Source organism: Falco peregrinus, chromosome 1 (genome assembly GCF_023634155.1).
Source record: "Falco peregrinus isolate bFalPer1 chromosome 1, bFalPer1.pri, whole genome shotgun sequence".
Lineage (NCBI taxonomy): Eukaryota > Metazoa > Chordata > Aves > Falconiformes > Falconidae > Falco > Falco peregrinus.
Genome location: NC_073721.1, coordinates 123,937,902 through 123,956,678, shown reverse-complemented (window position 1 = coordinate 123,956,678; position 18,777 = coordinate 123,937,902). Strand labels below are relative to the sequence as shown.

Sequence of the window (18,777 nt, the reverse complement as noted above, 5' to 3'; positions counted from 1 at the left end):
GAAGTTAACCCAGCTACCAAGCACTAACAGTCATAATGAGACAATTAAAGCTCCACAGGCTACTTTGAGGGAAGTTTGTAGAAAGAGAGAATACCTTTTATTAAACAAACTGATAGATCTAAGGAAAAGCAGACACATCTAAGGGAAAGAGCCTTTCAAGAGATTTCAGGAGGTAAACACCCCTTGCAGCAAAATCCAAGCTTAGTATGTTAGACACAGTTCAATGTGCTTCTTTAACTGTACCTGCTAGCCCAATAAAACACCTTATTCTTTACTGCCCTCACTTCTCATTTATCACCAAGATAACGACTCTAGTTTAGGTAAAAGTGTTGCATGCAGAGGAAAAGAAAATGCAATCAAGATATTGGATACGGTTAGGCATCAAGAGTGTTGAACAGGCAATTTGGCAACAGCAGAGCCAAGGGAAGCACAGAGCTGGGAAGAACATCAGAGGAAAGAGATTAATATAATAGTCTGGAAAGGAAAAGAAAAAAAAAACCAACAACACCCAAACTAGCGGATAATGCGAGGCTCCACTCCAGCTTCTACTGAACTCAATGTGAGCATGCACTTCCACCAGCTTCCATGTGAGTAGGAGCAGATCCTCTGAGATGCCAGTTTCTGGGACAGAGTATCTAAGAGGGAAGATCACCTTAACAGCTGTGTCTGAGGCAGAAGAGAAAGCCTGATGAAAAGACTTCTGCTGTTGGCCCAGACAGTGCTGGTCCTCAACCAGGCTGCATAGCAATGCGCTGCCAAAGCTTTAAAAGGGGCTACCAAAAAAAGCTAAACCTTCCCTCACTTGTGACAAAACCTACAAGCAGCAGAAGTGCCTGCATTTGCAGAAGTATTTCCTTTTTGTCTTCCTGACATCTGGGAATATCAGCATTCACTTCAGTGGACAGAGGACAAGGACTCTGCCTGGGAGGATGCATTCAAATGAAGGTACATGTTGTGAACCCGCTGCATTCCACAGCATTTTTAGGTGGCTGCTCCAAGGCAGAGACAGCAAAATCAGGCAAGGTCCATTTCATCCCCTTCCCACCAACCTCTGATGAGCTCTGACCCACTGCACCTGAGAACCTGGTCCAATCCATGCAAATTACTTTGATTTGATAGTTTTTATTGCCACTCTGCCATTGCATGAAAGGTCCAAGGTGCAAAACATTGGAGAATCGTGACCATGATTACAAGCCCACTTGAGGAGCTAGACATTCTTGTTTTTCAAGCTACATGAGATCTGAAAAGGGATCCTGTCCGTTAGTGTTAGGAGGGGGGAATAAAAAACAGAAGTTCCTGTTTGATGCAAAAATAAAAGCATTTTCAAAGGCTCTTTGATGTGCAAGACAGAAAGACATGCAGGCAGATTCTGGAGGAGGTCTTGTCTTCAGCAATTACCAGCACTCTTTTTGAATTTTACTCCCCAGACAGAATTTTTATGTGAAGTCAATAATCACACTGCAGAGTGTATCAGCTCTAAACCTTGTGGCTTTTCAGTTAAGCAGCAATAACCTCTAGTCTCGGGAATAAAACAAATAACTCCAAAACCAACTAACTGCAGGTGAAGCAATTCCAAAGACATACATGCTTTTAAAAGATTTCATTTTGAGCTCTTCTCGGGTAGCCATGCCAGTTTTCCAAGCGATACTCTGATCATTAAAACAAGCAGTGATGTAATTTCCACAGCGACCACAAACATACCAAGAATATTTGAGCTAAATTTATCCAGACTTCTTGATTGAATCACTGATTCGGTTCGTTATTTTTCCATGATTTTCAACTACGCACTGAAAAGGAGTTGTGGACAGCCTGAGACTGAGCTTTCCCCAGCAGTATCCAAAATGCCAACCTTTATGCTTGGGAGCCGTATGTTGACAATTAGAAACAAAATTAAGCTGCTCCTCCAGCTACCAACCCCAGCTCCCTGCTCCTTTCACCCTTTGCCTTCCTCCCGCCCTTCCTGTAGCAGACTGACCCTTGCCTTCACCCTTGGGTGACACAACATGGGGCTTGTCTGCGGCCGAGAAGTTCCTGAAGCTCACCACAGATCTGCTGCCCGCCCCACCCAGAGAGTGTGAACCAAAAAAAGAAAGGACCTGCACTAGATTTCACACTGCTCTGTGCAGCTCCGTGGCAGACCACAAGTCTGTCTCTCTGGAGCAACACGTCCCACCACCACAAGTACCTATACCAGAAGAGCTCAGGCTAGGGAAGGCTGTCTAGGCACCTTCACTTGCAGGTACCTGTAAAAAACACATAATCTACAAAGACATCACTGGGTTTCGCCTTCTCTTCCAACATGCACAGGGTGGCTAATTGTCATACTGGGAGGGATCAACTATTTGCAAAAAATGCAGCATAACCCCTGAGATTTTACTATGTCAGCTCTGCTGTTTTCAAATGGAAATCTTTTTTGACTGCCGTACTTTAACATGGTCTGAGTATGTCCTTGCTGACTCCATTTCAGATTCATGATCAGACTCACTGAGTTTGCCTACATGTAGTTGTACATGTTTTGAAGGCAATTGGTAATTTCTGAAAGCACACTTTTTTTTTTTTTTTTTTTTGAACCAGAAACTGCCATTACCCAGAGCCCCTCTGACTGCAGGAGGGCTTTTTGAAGGTTGAGGGCCTTCCTCAACACTTAAAGGCTTCTTTTGTAAGTTCTCCCTCTGAGTAAGAGCAAGGCTCAAACTCAAACCATGCACACACTTCTGTTGTGAAACTATCAGCAGCTTAGATAAAAGGGCTACTGCTGTGGTGACACATAATCATGCAAATAACCAGCTTCTGACCCACTAATGAGCACACAGATTTGGATTAAGGAAAGGAATTATATATTAGCCTAACTTGATGTAAAATATGAAACAGTTCCTATTAAGAGACAGAGTTCACAGTTAAGTCAGCATGTCTGGAGGTATTTAAAAGACGTGTAGATGTGGTGCTTCGGGACATGGTTTAGTGGTGGACTTGGCACTGCTGGGTTAACGGTTGGACGAGATGATCTTAAAGGTCTTTTCCAACCCACATGATTCTGTGATTCTATGATTCTATACAGCAGCTGGGAGCTGAATGTTATAAAATCCATCCCCCGCACCCTCATCGGCAATGCAAACATTTCCTCCCAGTTAGCTGCCTTCTGCCAAGCAGAGCCCTGGCAGCCCCTTTATCGATCAGAGAAATGAAAAACAAACAAACCGCAGACTTAATGCTGTAAGGATCCCTGAAGATCTGATCCAAGCCTGTTATGTCAGTGCAAAGACTTTAATGGGTTTTGGATAAGGCCCCCATAGGCTTTGGAGAGGATTAAAAAAAAATAATTCATAGCACTTTCTTTAATGCAAGTATAAAACCGCCTGCAACATCACTGACAAAAAAATAAATCAATTACAGGCCTGGTAAAGACTGAGCTGGTGTGAATACAATCAATTGCTTTTTCACACTGAAACAGGACAACGGTTCTATGAGCACAACATCAACTCTCACCTGAGAGCTACCTTATAATTACACATCGAGGAGTCCCTGTGTACAGGATTTTCTTTACTACCTCATCACCTTATCTTTTTTTTTTCCAGGCTTCTTGATAAGAGTTGTCACAAGTTACATTTTAATGTAATACACCACAAATACATTTTAACTGAAAGGTGGAAAAATGAAGCTGTATAGCAGCAGACAATGCCAGATACAGCTCAGATAAATATCAACACTTTACTACTGTCTGTAAATCAAACTGGCTCTCAGGTTGGACTCAATTAGCTTCCCAACGTCTGCACTGCACTGCTGGCACTCCCAGCAGCTCTGCCCTCCTTGCTATAGCCCTCAAGTTCAAGAGCAGGCTGGTTTTGACAGTATTTATTGGGAAGAAGCTGGTCCTGCCACTACTAAGGCCTAAGTGCTCCTTTATACCTCCTTGACTCCAGAAGGATGCAGCACCCGCAAGCCAAACTCCCACTTTCGACACACACAAGACGGCATTTTCAAAGGCAAATGGTTCTTCCGGATGCCTCTGTTTCAAAACACAAGGGACATCTTCTAGGGGTGTGTCTAAAGAACACTGCTTAGTAGCCAGACTCTGAAAATTAGTTCGGAGTGTCTTGAATTAGGCACCTAATTGTAAATGTCCCAGCATTCATTGCCCTTTTTGGAAATGCAGGCTCAGTTTGGTGAGAAGGTACAATACACAGCTCTACTACAGTCTGCATGGGAGAGCAGGCTAAACCACACACATTTTCTGCTGCAGACCAGCCTTCCGCATTAGCTTTTGGCCCCATGTACAGAAACTGTACCACTTCTGTATGAAGTGTGTATTTAAATATGTTTAAAAATATAAGCCTATTACTGCTTTACTAGTGTACTTCCTATTCCTGCCTAGCATTTCCTACTTCTCCTTCTGCAGGGCATTATGCAGTAAGACTAACTCACATAAGATACCCGTTCCATTTTTTGCCCCCCCTTTTTTTTTTTTCTTGTAGGAATAACTTTCAATTTGCTGTTTGGACTCAAATTAACTCACAGCTTAATGAACAGGAAGAAAACCAGAAAACCTACAAGGCTCATTTAGTTTGATTATACAGAACTTCAAGCAACCAACACACTTTACAGGTCTCTCGTGCTCTGTGCACCCAGATCACCTTCCAGATGCTCTCCTTGTCCTCACTGCCACGCTGTCACAGTAGATTCAGGGTAATGTTACTACAGGGCAATGTGTAGAAAAAGCAGGACAGAGGGGGCAGGTACTTTTTCCCTGTTATACGGCACAATGTGCCACAGATGGGGCTAACTCAACATGCCCCGAGATCTAGCTGCTGGCCCTAACCCCATGGGCACAGCTGATGTAAAGATTTTTAAGGTTTACATGGTGACTTCATGAAGAACAAAGTGATATCAGTGGTGCCGCCAACCCTGATTTTCCCTTCCTCCTTTACTCAGCAGAAGAGATTTATAAGCAAGATATTAACACTACCAAATGCAAGTTTCTGCCCTTCACATTTAAGGCAACAAATCAACTGTGCACAACTATGAGGAAATGACAGCAAAGGTCTCATCTGGAGGCCATGTACATGCACATCCAGGAGCGGGTGAGCTCTGCCTGCTTTGATTGTTATAAAGAAGTCAGGTTCTTCCTGTAGACTTTTATCTTTTTAAGTGGATTTCACACTGCCAGACTGTCAGCCTGGAAGGCTCAGCTTATCCACAAAATGGAGAGCAAGGGCAGAGTCTCTGTGAAAGTTTCCATCCCTCCACCTACAGTCCCGTCACCTCAAACTGCCACCCTAGGACGGCTGCCCCAGCCACATTTGCAAACGTCCTGCCCTAATGCAAACAGGGCAGCGACGCTGGATGCACTAAGTGATGTCCCAAGAGAATAAGCTGTTTCATTTGCTATTAGCTAACCTTAAGCTGTCACCATTCAATCCATTGTGAAACTTTCCATATAAAATTGCACTAGCTCCTGAGCAATCCCTCTTGTTAAAATGACTCTTACTCTTCCAGTTAAGCTCTTCTTACTTGCACTGGGGACTTTTCTATGATTCAGGAAGCAGTGCTGCAGGCAGCAGCTTTCGCTCCAAGTCAGTACTGAGCTGAGCCATGGCCCAGACAGGATTGCAAAGGTCACCACCATCTTGGGTAGTGTCTTTCTGATAAAATATAAAGCCCTGTGAACTGCAGGGTCACCACAGCACTTCTGAAGCACAGCTTGAAGAACCTCTGGTCCACTCCAAATGCCAGCTGAAGTCATTATATTCTCATTACTTGTTTGCTCCTTCATTTTAATATTTAGGTCACTTTTCCAGGCATACTGCAATGTCTATCTGTGCCTCCCTGGACAGTTGAAAGACACCAGCTTACAACAGATCTGCCTCAAAAGTAGTTATGAAGGTTCATTCAGTTAATATCTGTAAAGCTACTATAATATTTCAAACAGGTATCATTGGCATCGTTGTCCCTAATTACATAACATTATCTATATTACAACATAACACCCCTTTTCAATGCTCATTTCTAGATTTAGCAGGAGAGAAGAGACATCTGGTGTGTTTGAAGGATAATCCAATTCTACCTCCAAGACACACACAAGTGGCATACAAACGTTCTGCAACTTTGAATAAAACTCTCAGTAAGAAAGCGATAAGCTCTTTAATAAAATTACCCTTACATTTCAGAAGACAATGATTGCTTTTCTACATCTTTGCTGAACTGTCTCCTAGAAACTCATATGAGAATTAAATCCTAGCTGTAAAATCTCGTAAGAATCAAAAAAACCAACCAGCCTGCAGAAAGGAGACGAATTTCTATTCTGTTCTAGGCATTCATACAGTGTTATCTTTGGGCTTCCATTGTATTCCCTACAAGATTCATATTATGTCACCTCCACTACATTACATAAAGCTCTTCAACCAAGTTTAAAGAAACCGAAACCCCATGCCTCATGAGAGACTGCAGCCACTCCCATATCTCTGCTCACTTTCTTTCTTTCAATTAGGACAGGATGAACAAATCTAGGAGAGGGGAAGCAGGGTCTGAGGAAGCAAGAGATGCTGACTGCACCCAAAACGGAGCATTATTCTGCACTCCAGCGACAAACCCTCTCTGTGGATCAGCGTGCTTGGCCAGCATCAAGCCAAGCCCAGCACCTTCCCCAGAAGGTAGAGAGGGTCCAGTTCTGAAACACAGCTTGCCCGCTCTCAGGATAAATGGGCATCCTGCTGGGACACAGACACGATCACTGCTGCAGCCAAGAGGAACAGCAGGAGACACGAGTGGTCAGGTGAGCCCTTGCATCAAATGTTATATTTGCTAACTAAAGTCAATGATGCTGTCAACCTGTTATCCACATGAAGACCTAGCTAAATGTATAGCTGTCAGGAAAAAAAAACCCTAAAAATGTCAAGGCTTTCAAATGATCCAGGCACCGGGTACACACGGTACCTGCTGGAAGGTGCCTCCTGCACTGTGCCAGCTGTAATGCTGCACCGATCCAACTGACCTGTCACGGTGCCACAAGCACCACCGTGCTGTTTGTTAAACCTCTCACATCCACACACCTGTCCTTCCTGCCCGAAAAAACCAGACCCTAAGCTTTGCGAGCACTAATGAGGTCATCAGCATTAAGGAAATTATCTGTGATCTCACTCCACTTCCCAGTGGCTCCCTGTGAATGGAAGCAGAAGGCTGCATCTAGATTGTTAATAAATGCACGTAAACAATAGGTTCAAATGTGGAGGCTGAATGAGTCACTGCGTTCCTGTGTTCAAGCTGTGTAATAGGATCCAAATGCAGAACAAGGACCAGCTAACTTAGGGAGTGGACCAGCTAGCTAATGACAATTATTCTTGGCAGGACTCACACAATCCCAAAATAAAAATGAGTTTGAACATGTACAGTATGCTTATAAAAAGCAAATCCACGAGGGAAGTACGGATATTAAGCTTTCCTAGCATCTCTTTGCCAGTCTTCCAACACTGTTTATCAAATAAAATAACCCAGACATGTAAGTATAGAAGAGTTACACCAGGAAGATTTGTAACGCTTCCAGTTAACCAGTTTAACTGATTATATTTACATAACAGAAACATGTAATAAAGTTCTCAGACGAAAAACTGAACTCACAATGTAGAAAATATACCTCTTCTACTTTTCACTTCACTTTCACATTCACTCATAAACTAATTTATTTACTGTATTTTTAAGCAGTGCGAATTGCTATTGCAGTACCAAAATTTAGCAATTCTTAACACTTGCAAATCATTAGTGCAGATTAAAATTCTTCTCAGGGTTTATAGCTTAGTATTCAAGTGGAGATAATTTCTTCCAGAGAGAAACTCAGAAGAGAGAATTAAAGAACTTTAAGAATATTCAATAACCAAATACTCTTGATTATTATAGAAAGATACAATGCTAATTAACAAAAGCCAAACCAAACAGAAAAATCAGTATCACAGAATAAGCAGAATACATACAGAGAAAGGAAAGAGTTCCCACAGCTCCCTGTGACGCTGGTGAGAAACGTCTTCAAACAAGATAAGGCAGCCTCTGAATAAACTATCAGGTTTTGCTTCATAGTTGCTGATAAAATCCAAAATAAGGCTGCAGAAACATTAGCTTTTACTGAAGCCTGCTTACTCACTACAAAGCGTCAAACACACCTTCATCCCACACTCAAAAACGCAGATGCTGCCTCCTAATGAACTGCTTGTTGCAAGGGGGGAATACCGTTATACAATAACCAGAAGGCTATTTCTTGATGCAGAAACATAACTAGGTTTTGACTCAGAGAAATGCAGCAGTGCCTAGGAGCTGAGGGTTTCAGTGACAAAAATAATCCAGAAATAATTCGGCTGTTCACAAAAAAAATTAACAGGAAGCAACCTGAAGCATACGTTCCTTCTGAAAGAGACATTTCCACCTATGGATTTATTACATTACATAAACACAGACCTCCTAATCTAGCCCAACAATAAATCACTGCAAGCCACTGAATCAAAGCTGACAGTAAAACTGGAGCAGGTTAATATCTATTCAGCCTGAGAAACGACGCTCTGATTTTAGCAGCTTTCATACCCTGAATACACACTGCAGCAGTGGCTGGGAACATATTTGCATTCACACGCTGAAAAAGCACAGATCTTGTAAAACATATTTAGGAACTGGTGAGACGTGACACATATATTGACTAATTCCGTAGGCCTTTGGAGAAAATCAGTCTTCAGAGGAATGCTATTCTTATCACCTGAGCAGTTCAACATCATTCTCCTCGGAAGTAAAAATCCTTGTTCTGCCCTGTAAATTTTGAAAGATTAGGGCTCAAATCGCTCAAAGATCTTTCATATGTTTAAGTTTCAGTGAAACTCAGTGGCAGCTAGCTACTGAGTACTTTAAAAAACTTTCACTCCCAATTTGAACAGGAAAGAAAAGAAAACCTCCTATTTACCATTTTGTGGATCCATGTTGCTCTCTCTGCAAATTGCGGATTCCTCAGTTCCCACACACCAGTACATTCTGGGTCGCAGTTGTGAAGATCCAACAGACAAACTTTCTGCAGCACTTAAAACTGAATAGTGTTGTCAAAGTTGAATGATCTCCGTCAAGTAAACGCAGGAGCAGAGAGGCTGCTAGTAAGCACCATCCCGAAGAAACATCATTTACTCTGTTCAAAAAACAACAGCAAAACAAATTAATCATTCTAGCATAGAAATTGCAAGATGCTTACTCCTTTGCACTCTAACACAGGTGTCTAAATGTTACTTTGCAGAAATGCACTTATCCTATAAATACAATTATTTTCATGATAGTTTTGTTAAGAATATAACATGAATTAACAGAGGAATCTAACAATGTCTCTACTATAGAAAGATAATGTTCCCAATTTTTCTCCGCCAAAGCCGCTCAGTCTTTGGGTAGAGGGTATTGGGGGTGGGCATGGGTCACAGCTGCAGTTTCAGATTCTCCACAGGCTAGTGTAAAGGCAGAGCATTGAAACCATGCAGTGCAGCTGGAAATGTCCTAAATGCAACCTCAAAACCCTTCCCATCCACAGAGAAGACTGCGGCTCTTGTAAGACTCCACTGTGAGAAACTGAAAAATACTGACGTGGTTACTGAGACAATCCTCTGTAAAAAAGCAAAGAGAGCTAAGAGAAACACACCAGCTCCTTTCGCCTTTGTCCAGTCCTTTTAGAGAACTCTACTATCCTAGAAGCATCAGGCTTCTTCAAACATGTTCAGGGAGGCAAATCAGGCCCTTAGGACCTCTTTAATGGTTGGCTTCTTCTGAACTGCTTTGCGTAACAGCCAGCAGAAAACTGCACAGCTCAGTCTCCCAAAGCATTTCCTACTCCTTACCTCTTCAAAGCTGCACACCTGTAATTTTCTCTTTTAATGCATCTCCCCCACAGGTTAAAACTAGGATGCATTTTTAGTGTGCACCCAACAAGCATCAGGGCTCCTTCATTTTCTGCTTTTGGTTTCAGTCAGTAAACGCCTCTCAGATGTAACATGATGCCCCTCATCTTTGACTTATTAATAAGTTTTTCTCATCAGTGTGATGCTGAAGTTTTGATTAGAAGCTCTAATTTGGCAAAGCATGTAACCCACCGCCCACATCAGTCAGCAAGGCCCAAGAATATCCCTAACTTTCCCTGAGCAGAGCTAGCTTCCTGATTTGGGATCAAAGGTCAAGCAGAATATAAAAATATACTGATCCATCACCACTCTGCAGGAGGCTTTCTGCTCCTCCCTTGTTACATAGAGTTTTAACCACTAGCCAACGTTAAAAATCACTGCATGCTACATCAGTTGTTTCTAGGCAAATATTTGAAGTTTTGGTGCATTTACAGCAAAATCCAACTTCTAGTGACCCTTACTTTGTGGTGCCTGGCAGCAGGAACCAAAACTCACACCCCAAGCACTGCACACACCCCTGCACCCTGCGCTCTGGGCATCGGATGCTACCACAGCCAGTTTGATTCTTTGGGGTTTTTTCAGAGGTACGAAAAATAATTTGGGTGCCATATGGCAAACAAAGGTATGGACAGAGAGACCTGGGCCAAGATACGTGAAGCACTTACTTTCACACACATGCCACAGCTAAACACCTTCTTTGCAGAGGGATGACTACAACTCCAGATGGATACCGATGTCTGAGCTGCCAGGCATCCATCTCTCCCTCCCCATCAGAGACTGCAGCAGCAGCTTGTCTCCCAGGTCAAGCCCCGGCAGACCTCGCACCCCAATGCAGCAGCAGCTGGGCACATGTACGAGGCTGAATTTGGCAGCTTTCACCCACACAAGGAGGGAAGGCTGTGGATAGCTGCAGGAGGCTGAGATGGAGGTGGTCCCTAAGCTCAGAACCAGCCCGCGAACTGGTGAACTGGGCCATGCTGGTGGAGGATCAGATTCTGCTCCAGAACATGCCCAGTTCCCACCGGACTCAGCTCAGCTCTTGGGCCGAGCTTCTCTCAGCCGCACTGGCAGGCACAGCTGCTGTGCTGGGACCCCACATCTCTGCCATGCCATGGGTGTGATACCCCAGGCAGAGGTATCAGGGAGGTTCTCATGCCTCCCAAAAGCTGCCCAGGTTGTTAACTCTGAAAATGGAGGGGATGTGATGCTTCCAGCAGCTGCCTTCCCTGCACCCTTGCTGTAAATGCACTGAGCAGCTACAGTAAGAATAAATACTTCCCCATGCTAAGACCAACAGACTAGCTCTTTTTAGCAGATGCTGGTTTCTGAGGCATTTCCTTGCTGTATGACAGAGGCACACCATGTGTGCTCACAGCAACTGCACAAGAAACACTGAAGGGGGGGGGGGGGGGGCACTGTGGAACACAGAGGCTTGAAAACCATCCCACTCCTGATTTTTAGCTTTCTACCCTGCTTATTCCCCAGGATGAAACTTTCCTCATATACACTGAAAGGAAAAAAACCTTTCAGGAAAAATCAGAGTGTGGTTTTGATCATCAGTTCCCTTTAATTCCAAGTAGGGCACTAAATGCTGTAGGCAAGTGATTTACTGCCACACAGCACCCATGTAAGCAGTATTTCCCTATTTCAGGACCTTTGTGTATATAACAGGAAAAACCCTACAGTGCCGTAAAACGTGCAAACACCATGTTTTAATTTGATTTTGGGAGAGGGATCCTACGGGCTCTGCAGCATCTCATTCGGAAGGAGGAGGACCACACAGAACGCACCTGAATGCTGATTTATGCCCCGTTTCACACATTCCTGGGTTCTCTCCTGAGGGAGAGCAGCGATGGCCAGCTGTGTCCCAGCACATCCAGCTGTGCCTGTACCATCCCGAGCACCTCCTCTCCGCTTTGCCAGCCCATCCAGCCTCACCCCACGCAGCAGGCACCCAGGAACCCCACGGCTTGCCCAACACTGCTTCCCAGCGCACGAGAGCCCCGCCAACACCTCAGCTCTTTGCTCAAACCACCTGCTGCTTCTGAGAAGCCCAATCTGGGGCTGGGCACTGGCGACGGGAATCACCATGGACCTGGAGAGGCCCACCACACCGTGGGGATGGAAAGGCGCTGCGGGCCCGCTGGCTTGCCCTTGCGGGAGGCAGGGAGAGCCGGGCCTGGCACCGCAGCAGCCTGCCCCATGCCCGCCGGGGACCCCCATGCCCGCCAGGGACCCCCATGCCCGCCGGGCCATGCTCCCCTCATCCTTTGGCCAGCCCTGCGCAGAAAGCGGCAAAGCAGCCCGCTTCTCCCCACACCACAGCGGCCGGCTGAGGAGAAACGAGCCGCTGCACCTCGATGCCGGGTGTCCCCGAAGCCTTTCCAGTCACTTTTCGGTTGCCGCTTCTCTGCCAGTTCAGCCCAGGGGCTGAGGGCCGCGCTCGGGCACCCCCGGGGCCGGGGGAACCAGCCCCAGCCAGCCTCGGGGAGGGGGAGGCCAGAGGGAGCCGCTCCCAGCCCGGCCCCGCTCGCAGGGAAGCGAGTTTTTCCTCAGGGCGAGCCCCGGGTGCTCCCTCTCCCGCCGGGCCGGGGCAGCCGGGCGGGGCCGCCAGTCTCCCGCCTGCCCTAGCCGGGGAGGGCTGCGCCGCCGCCGCCAGCGCTGGCTGCTCCACAAAGTTCCCTCCGAACTTTTTAAAAAGCTTTTTTTCCCCCCGCTTTCTCCACATGAAAAGCCCCGGCGTGCCCCAGCAGCCCCCACCTCGCCGCCTCCCCTCACGGCGGGGCAGGTGCCCGCAGGGCGGCCCGGCCGAAGCGGCAGCAAAGCCACGGTACCTCCTGCGTCCCGGGGCTGGCGGGGTCCCTGCGGCCGCGCCGCCGCCTCCTCCGGCCGCCCGCCCGCCCGCCTCGCTCTGCGGCGCGGGAGGCGGAGGGAGGGAGGAAGGAAAAGGAGCGGGGCAGCGGCGCGGCGCCTCCTCCGCCACCGGGCCCGCCGGCCCGCTGAGGGCCCGCCCGGCGCCTGGCGGGGCCTGGCCGCCCAGAGGGGCCGGGGGCGGCTGAGGGTGACCGGCCGTGGGCCGCAGGCCTCGCGCGGTGCCTCGTCTTTTTGCCGAGGGCAGAGCTGCCGGCCGCTGGGCACGGAGCAGCCCCTCTCCTGGGCACCTTCCCCAGCCGGCACCCACTCAGCCCCCGCCACGGGTGCCCGCCTGCTCCCCACACAGGCCCTGCGCGGGGTTGCTTTTTTGGGTTTTTTGGGGTTGGTTTTTTTTAGGAAAAGCCAGCCCGTGGGAGGTGCGGAGGCTGAAGCAGGGCCCTCTCAGCTGGCCCCCACAGCCAGCTGCCGTGCAGCCCCCAGGCAGGGCGCCAGTGGCGTGCACAGCGCTGGTACCGGTACCCATCTTCTCTGGGCATCACTTCGCCACAGAGGCCTGGCCTTACCCGTAACAGGGTTGATCCAAGACTTCTGTCTTTGAAAGTTGCTCCTTCCCCAGACCTCGGTGTGCCTGTTCCTCTTCAGAACAGCAAAGCGAGATTGCCCCCTTTCTGCCCACAGCGTGAGCCGTGCTGGGCTGCGGCGGGTGTGTTGGCGTTACGCATGCACGGCTTTTCCCCATCACAAACACACTTGTCTCCAGGGGCCAGGAACCTCTAACGAGCCTGGTACTGCTTTATTTTCCCCACCCGTGGGACCTAATAAGAAAAGACCCTTTCTGCATGCCTTTTGTTTTGGTATTCAGAATGATTCTTAAATTACGAACAGAGGGTTTTTTCCTTCCCTGGTCCATACCAAGAGATGGGTTTCTCTGATGATTGCTGAGGATGGAAAAAGGCATATCCATTCACTTAACAGCTGCTGTGGGCTGAGATTTGCCTACAGCATTTCTTTGATGTGATTATGGAGACAGAGAGGATGGATCCTCACTGGTGCTTTCACCTGTATTCAGGTCCCCATTAATCTGCTTTTAGCTGCACTCATGGTACTGTTACCTGCTTTTAGCACCCTTTCCACCTCTTACCCAGCTGGCTTTTATGCTTCGTAGCCTGGCTTTTACCAAGGCCTTTCTTACAACTTTTTTACCACGATTGTTTGAAAACCCATTAAAATAACTTTTTTCCTTTTATTCTGATAGAGACTCTAACTTCCCCTGCAAGAATTTCTCCACAGATTCAAGCTAATTAATTTTTTTTTGCCTTTTCCCCCCCAGATCTCATCCCACTCTTCCTGGCTTATGTCTCCATTGATCATGTCAGCTCACAGTAATTCCTTTGCATCTCCAGCCTTCCCCCTTCTAAAGTCTAAAAGCTTCTGAGTGCTGCTGTTAGCAAGTGGAAAATGCAAGGACGTTGGCTTGGCCTGTGTAGGGAGGTGACAGGTATTTCTCGAACACGTATCAGTTAAATCACAATGGTATGTTCTTGCTCTCTATCTACATTGCAGATGAGGGAAATAAGACAGGGATGGGAACACATTTAGCAGAATCATACTCCTGATGGATGTGTCTTAAAGGGGTTTAGGAAGCAGCCTGACCAAGGCAGGAAGCCTCCTCTGACAGTGTGGTCCATGATCCCTTAAAATTCTCCATTTTGAGGCTCACCTCAGAAGGCAAAAAGGATCCATCTGACTGTGAACAGGAAGAAGCTGTGCTTAACCCTGCCAGCAGCAGCTCTGCTCTCCTCCTCCCTCCGCTTACTGTAAATGGCAAAACTTATAAAAGTGACTGCTTAAAGGGCAAGCTATCAGACGCATGCTCCAGCTTTTATGTGTTAGAGCACTGACCACACTTTGGCACTTCTTTAAAATAGGCTAATTCTTCACAAATTGCAGAAATAAATACAAGTTCAGATTCCTTTACAGTCCCCCAGTAAGACACTGAACCCCCAGATACACACATGCAGTTCTGTCACGTGGAAAAAGTACCTTGAAATTATGTTGTCTATTGTGAGTCCAGTGCATGTTTCCACTTGGGGACTACTGCTGGGTCACTGTATCAAGGGGAACAGACACAACACTGTTCAAGGAAGAGCCCCCTGTAACTACAGCAATACAGGGCCATTTTGTTTTAGGAGCATGAAACTCTAACCCTTTCCAGTGTTTACTTTTACTGACACAATGGGCCAAATTCAGAGTGAAATAAAAATACAGTGACAGGAGACTTGACTTGAGTGGAAGTTGCTTGCTGATGGAAGGGGTCTTAACACCTGCATTAGAGGGGCTGGAATTATTTTAAAGCACTAATCAGCATAAATAAAAAGGCATTCAAGTTACTCCTCTGTTAAAATGAGTAAAGTCAACAGAAGTTTCCTGCTCCCCCACCTTCCTTTCTGAGCAGTATCAGTAAGTAGCATTTAGAAACCGTTTCACAAAGTTAAACATTTATTAGGAACAAGAACTATTACAAAAAGATACCCATAGTCTAAATATATACATGAGGTTTAAACATAGCATTTTCATGTACCTTTAGCTATAAAAATACATTAGATTAACTGTATCCTAATTTATAAATATAGTTCTTTTTTTTAAAAAAAAAACAACTAGTATTTCATATGAAAGCCTTACTGTGCAATGAAAGAATATATACCCTCTAAGGGGTTATTTTAAAGTTAGTGTCTAGTGTTATATAACTTAGAAAATTCAGTGTGTAAAGTCAAACCCTGATTTATACAATAAGAGATACATTGACTTTTTAAAAACTTGATAAGGGAAAACAAAAAAAAAAGAGGTGAAATATATATCATACATATAAAGCCAGAATAGTAGGATTTTAAGAGTCTCAGATGATTTCAGTCTCAACTACTATATACCCAAAATACAGAGATACATCAAGATAACCAGCCTTTTACTGTTTGCCTTACCTCCCTACTGTCTGACTGCAGCCCTAAAAAACTGTCAAGTAGGCAAAAGTAAAATGTTTGTCTGAGAAGATGTTTGCACTCTAAGTGTTTTACAAAAATAGAAACTTATTTACAATGTTCCCATTTGGCCTTTCATGGGGAAGGGAGGACGTTTTCTTCACTGGATGGGGAGATTTACCTGTCTCACATACCCATGGGAGGACAGGCACCTAGATATACGCGACTGTTGGAGGTATGTCATTTAAGAAGTGAAGCAGTGTTGAAGTGCAATTTCAGCATTCACTGACTAATAAGGAAGTTTAGGCTCATGCAAACTTTTTCCTTACTTATCGCCACCCACATTCTTTCCTCCTCTAAAAAAAGGTCCACTCATGCAACAAAACTCGTTGCTGACTGGGTATATCCGTGAGCAAAGGAAGGTACCAGTTAAATCCTTGCTTGTATCAGAGAACAGCGGTTAGACCTGCATGCCTGGTTTGAGTGCTGACATCTGGAAAACTCCAGGCAGCAACCTTTACCAGTGCTCCATGGAGATCTGTTGATATGCCATAAGGAACCTCTACCAGTTTGCTCTCAGAGGACAATCCCAACAAGATCAGCTAAATTTCTTAACAAGCTGACACCGCTGACTCCTGCATACTTAGAGCTCCTGCAGTCATGGAACATCCTGTATGTTTGATAGTGGTTCTCCAGTACAGAATTAGGAGGAAGAAGAGGAAAAGTAGTGAACCCAGGAACTGAAGACAGCATGTGGCTTGTCATTAACCTCATTGTAAATTCTGGGCACACAAAAAAGTTACTGCAGGAGATACTAAGGCATGAATTTGGTGTGACAGCCACTCCATGGGTGCTATTCATGTACATGCATGCTTATGCAACTGTAAGGCCGTTTATTTCTCAGCGAAGGATCAACTACTCTTCTTGCCACAAGATGACAGCACTCACGAGGACAATTACTGCAAAGCTGCTGGCACATTTAAGTCCAGCCATAGCTTATTCCATGGTAACTGGTTTGTACACCCACATCTTTAGCACTCAGCGTGTGCTTGGGAGCACCTGCCTTTGCATACTGTACTTCCAGAAATGTATTTTAAGCTACATTCATACGGGATAAAGAAACAGTGAGAAGAGCTTATAAGTTTTACTCGCATAATAATAGCTCTGGCTCAAATAATTAAGAATTTTCACAAAGCCTGAAAGTTACAGAGAAAGAGAGAGCAGGACAGCTTCTTGCAGCTTTTCTGCTCCCTCCCCCAGATCAGAAGGACTGGCGTGGGATGTTTTCTATGGGGTATCTACCATGCTACATGCTTAGCATTCAACTTGGTGTCCTCACGGTAAGTACAGTGCAAAATCCTCTTGCAAAAAGTGCTACAGTGAAGGTCTGAGATACAATTGTAACTCATCCGGAGCCAGAAGGCTTAGCAAGTCAGTAACTTGCATTTGCAGCATGTGTAATGTGTGCATGCCAACATCAGGTTCCAAGGACACTTGAAAGTCTAGCTCTGTTGGGTGAAATCCTGGCCCCAAAGGAGTCCTCTAGGAAACTCCCACAAATCTCATTCAGGGCTAGAGTATCACTAATGTGGAGAATGCATGTATCTTTAGAGAGACCAAGATAGCTCTTTCAAAGATAATTTCTTACAGATCCTTCCACGAAAGCTTGCACTCCCATTCCAAACTCCAGCCGCAGTCTTCACACAAACTCTGCCAACCTCAGTCAAGTTGTATTAACCCTACCACTCAAGTCCCTTTACACCAAGTGAAACCCATATGCCTCTGAAGGTGTTTAACAGTCCATGCTAACGGTACCAAAAGTCTCTCTAACATGCCATTGATGTCCATGTCCTTCAGGGGTACAGTTTGAAAGCAGATGTCCTGCAGATGCTGTGACTGACCAGCATTTTAGTCACAGGTAGCAGACAGATGTACAGCCAGGGACTTGTACAGTACAAGTGTGTGCTATGCTGCCAGTAGGGTCAGTTAAATCAGTTTTCAAAGAGCCAGTTGACAAAATGGAGTCCAGTAGATTCAGTGTTTCTAGAGGAATAAAACTAGGTGTTTCCATTTTCCTTCCTACCCCTCCCCTCCCCCTTGCTCTGAACACATCCCCCATGTGTCACATTCAGAGTGTCAGCATTTTAGGCCTTCTGTTTTCATGGACTCTTCTGGGAGAGTTTAATGGTGACTGTTTTCACTTCGGTATATTCTGCCAAAGCATATTCACCGCTGGAAAAGAAGAGAGAGGAGGGAAAGGGACAAACAATTGTAGCACGTTAATGTGTACTTCCCTAGTAATTAGGGATTTCTACACAAGTGCATGTTAGCCTCTGACTGGCAGTTCCTGTAGATGACATCAGGCCACTAAAATCAGATCTGAACTAACTTACACCAGCTACCAGTTTGGCCCACCACTTCTAATAATCACTAAGGACACGCATATAAGCACACACAATTACACCCCATTGTAAAAGAAACATGGCATGCTTCTGGTCACAGTAACGCACAAGATGACACCTTGTGCCTCTACGCCTAGTGAAAACCAAGCACTGTTCTAGAACCCACAGAAGAAACATCCATGTAAATATAGTTACCAGTGCTTAGGCAGTAAGTGAAGTTACTTTTTCACTGAAAGTAAGCTTCTATCTACAAGATGGCATAGAATCAAGAGGGCATGGTTGCTCCAGAAACAATGACAGACCCCACCACTGCATTATGTCTTGGCTGGTGGAAACTAGCTCTATTCCCATGCTTTGCCCAAAGGATAAACCCCTGACAACCTTTAATTAGCCAGGCAGTCAGGCAAAGTAAACCATAAGGTCTCAATATATATATCCCCACAAGGATTCATTCATTTGCTGTGCTTAGCAAGTGAGACATCGAATGTCTCAGAGCAGCAGATGCACCAGAACTGCTACTGGAAATGGTTCCTGGAAATAAATCTGGCTTATGAAAGAAAAGGTACATTAGATTCCTCTGAAAAGTCTTCTGAATGGTGCAATAAAACCTGCCTCTCTTCTTTA

General features: G+C 45.6%; 2 protein-coding genes across 5 annotated transcripts in view; both read right to left on the bottom strand.

Moving 5' to 3' along the window:
• The window catches only part of LRRK1 (leucine rich repeat kinase 1), an 83,250-nt gene extending 69,790 nt beyond the window's left edge, over nucleotides 1–13,460 (bottom strand). For 2 of the 4 annotated variants that reach the window (XM_055815044.1, XM_055815058.1), the window contains exons 1-2: nucleotides 12,737–12,920; nucleotides 8,933–9,148 (exon numbers count right to left, since the gene is read on the bottom strand). In XM_055815044.1, coding sequence (XP_055671019.1) covers nucleotides 8,933–8,999 — 67 coding nt within the window. In that variant the 5' untranslated portion in view covers nucleotides 9,000–9,148; nucleotides 12,737–12,920. Of the gene's footprint in view, nucleotides 1–8,932; nucleotides 9,149–12,736; nucleotides 12,921–13,339 lie in introns of those variants that run through there. The other 2 variants (XM_055815049.1, XM_055815076.1) reach the window with 2 other exon arrangements.
• Nucleotides 13,461–15,257: 1,797 nt separating this feature from the next.
• The window catches only part of ALDH1A3 (aldehyde dehydrogenase 1 family member A3), a 36,946-nt gene continuing 33,426 nt past the window's right edge, over nucleotides 15,258–18,777 (bottom strand). Inside the window, exon 13 of the mRNA XM_005242443.3 lies at nucleotides 15,258–17,983. Coding sequence (XP_005242500.2) covers nucleotides 17,911–17,983 — 73 coding nt within the window. The 3' untranslated portion in view covers nucleotides 15,258–17,910. The remainder of the gene's footprint in view (nucleotides 17,984–18,777) is intronic.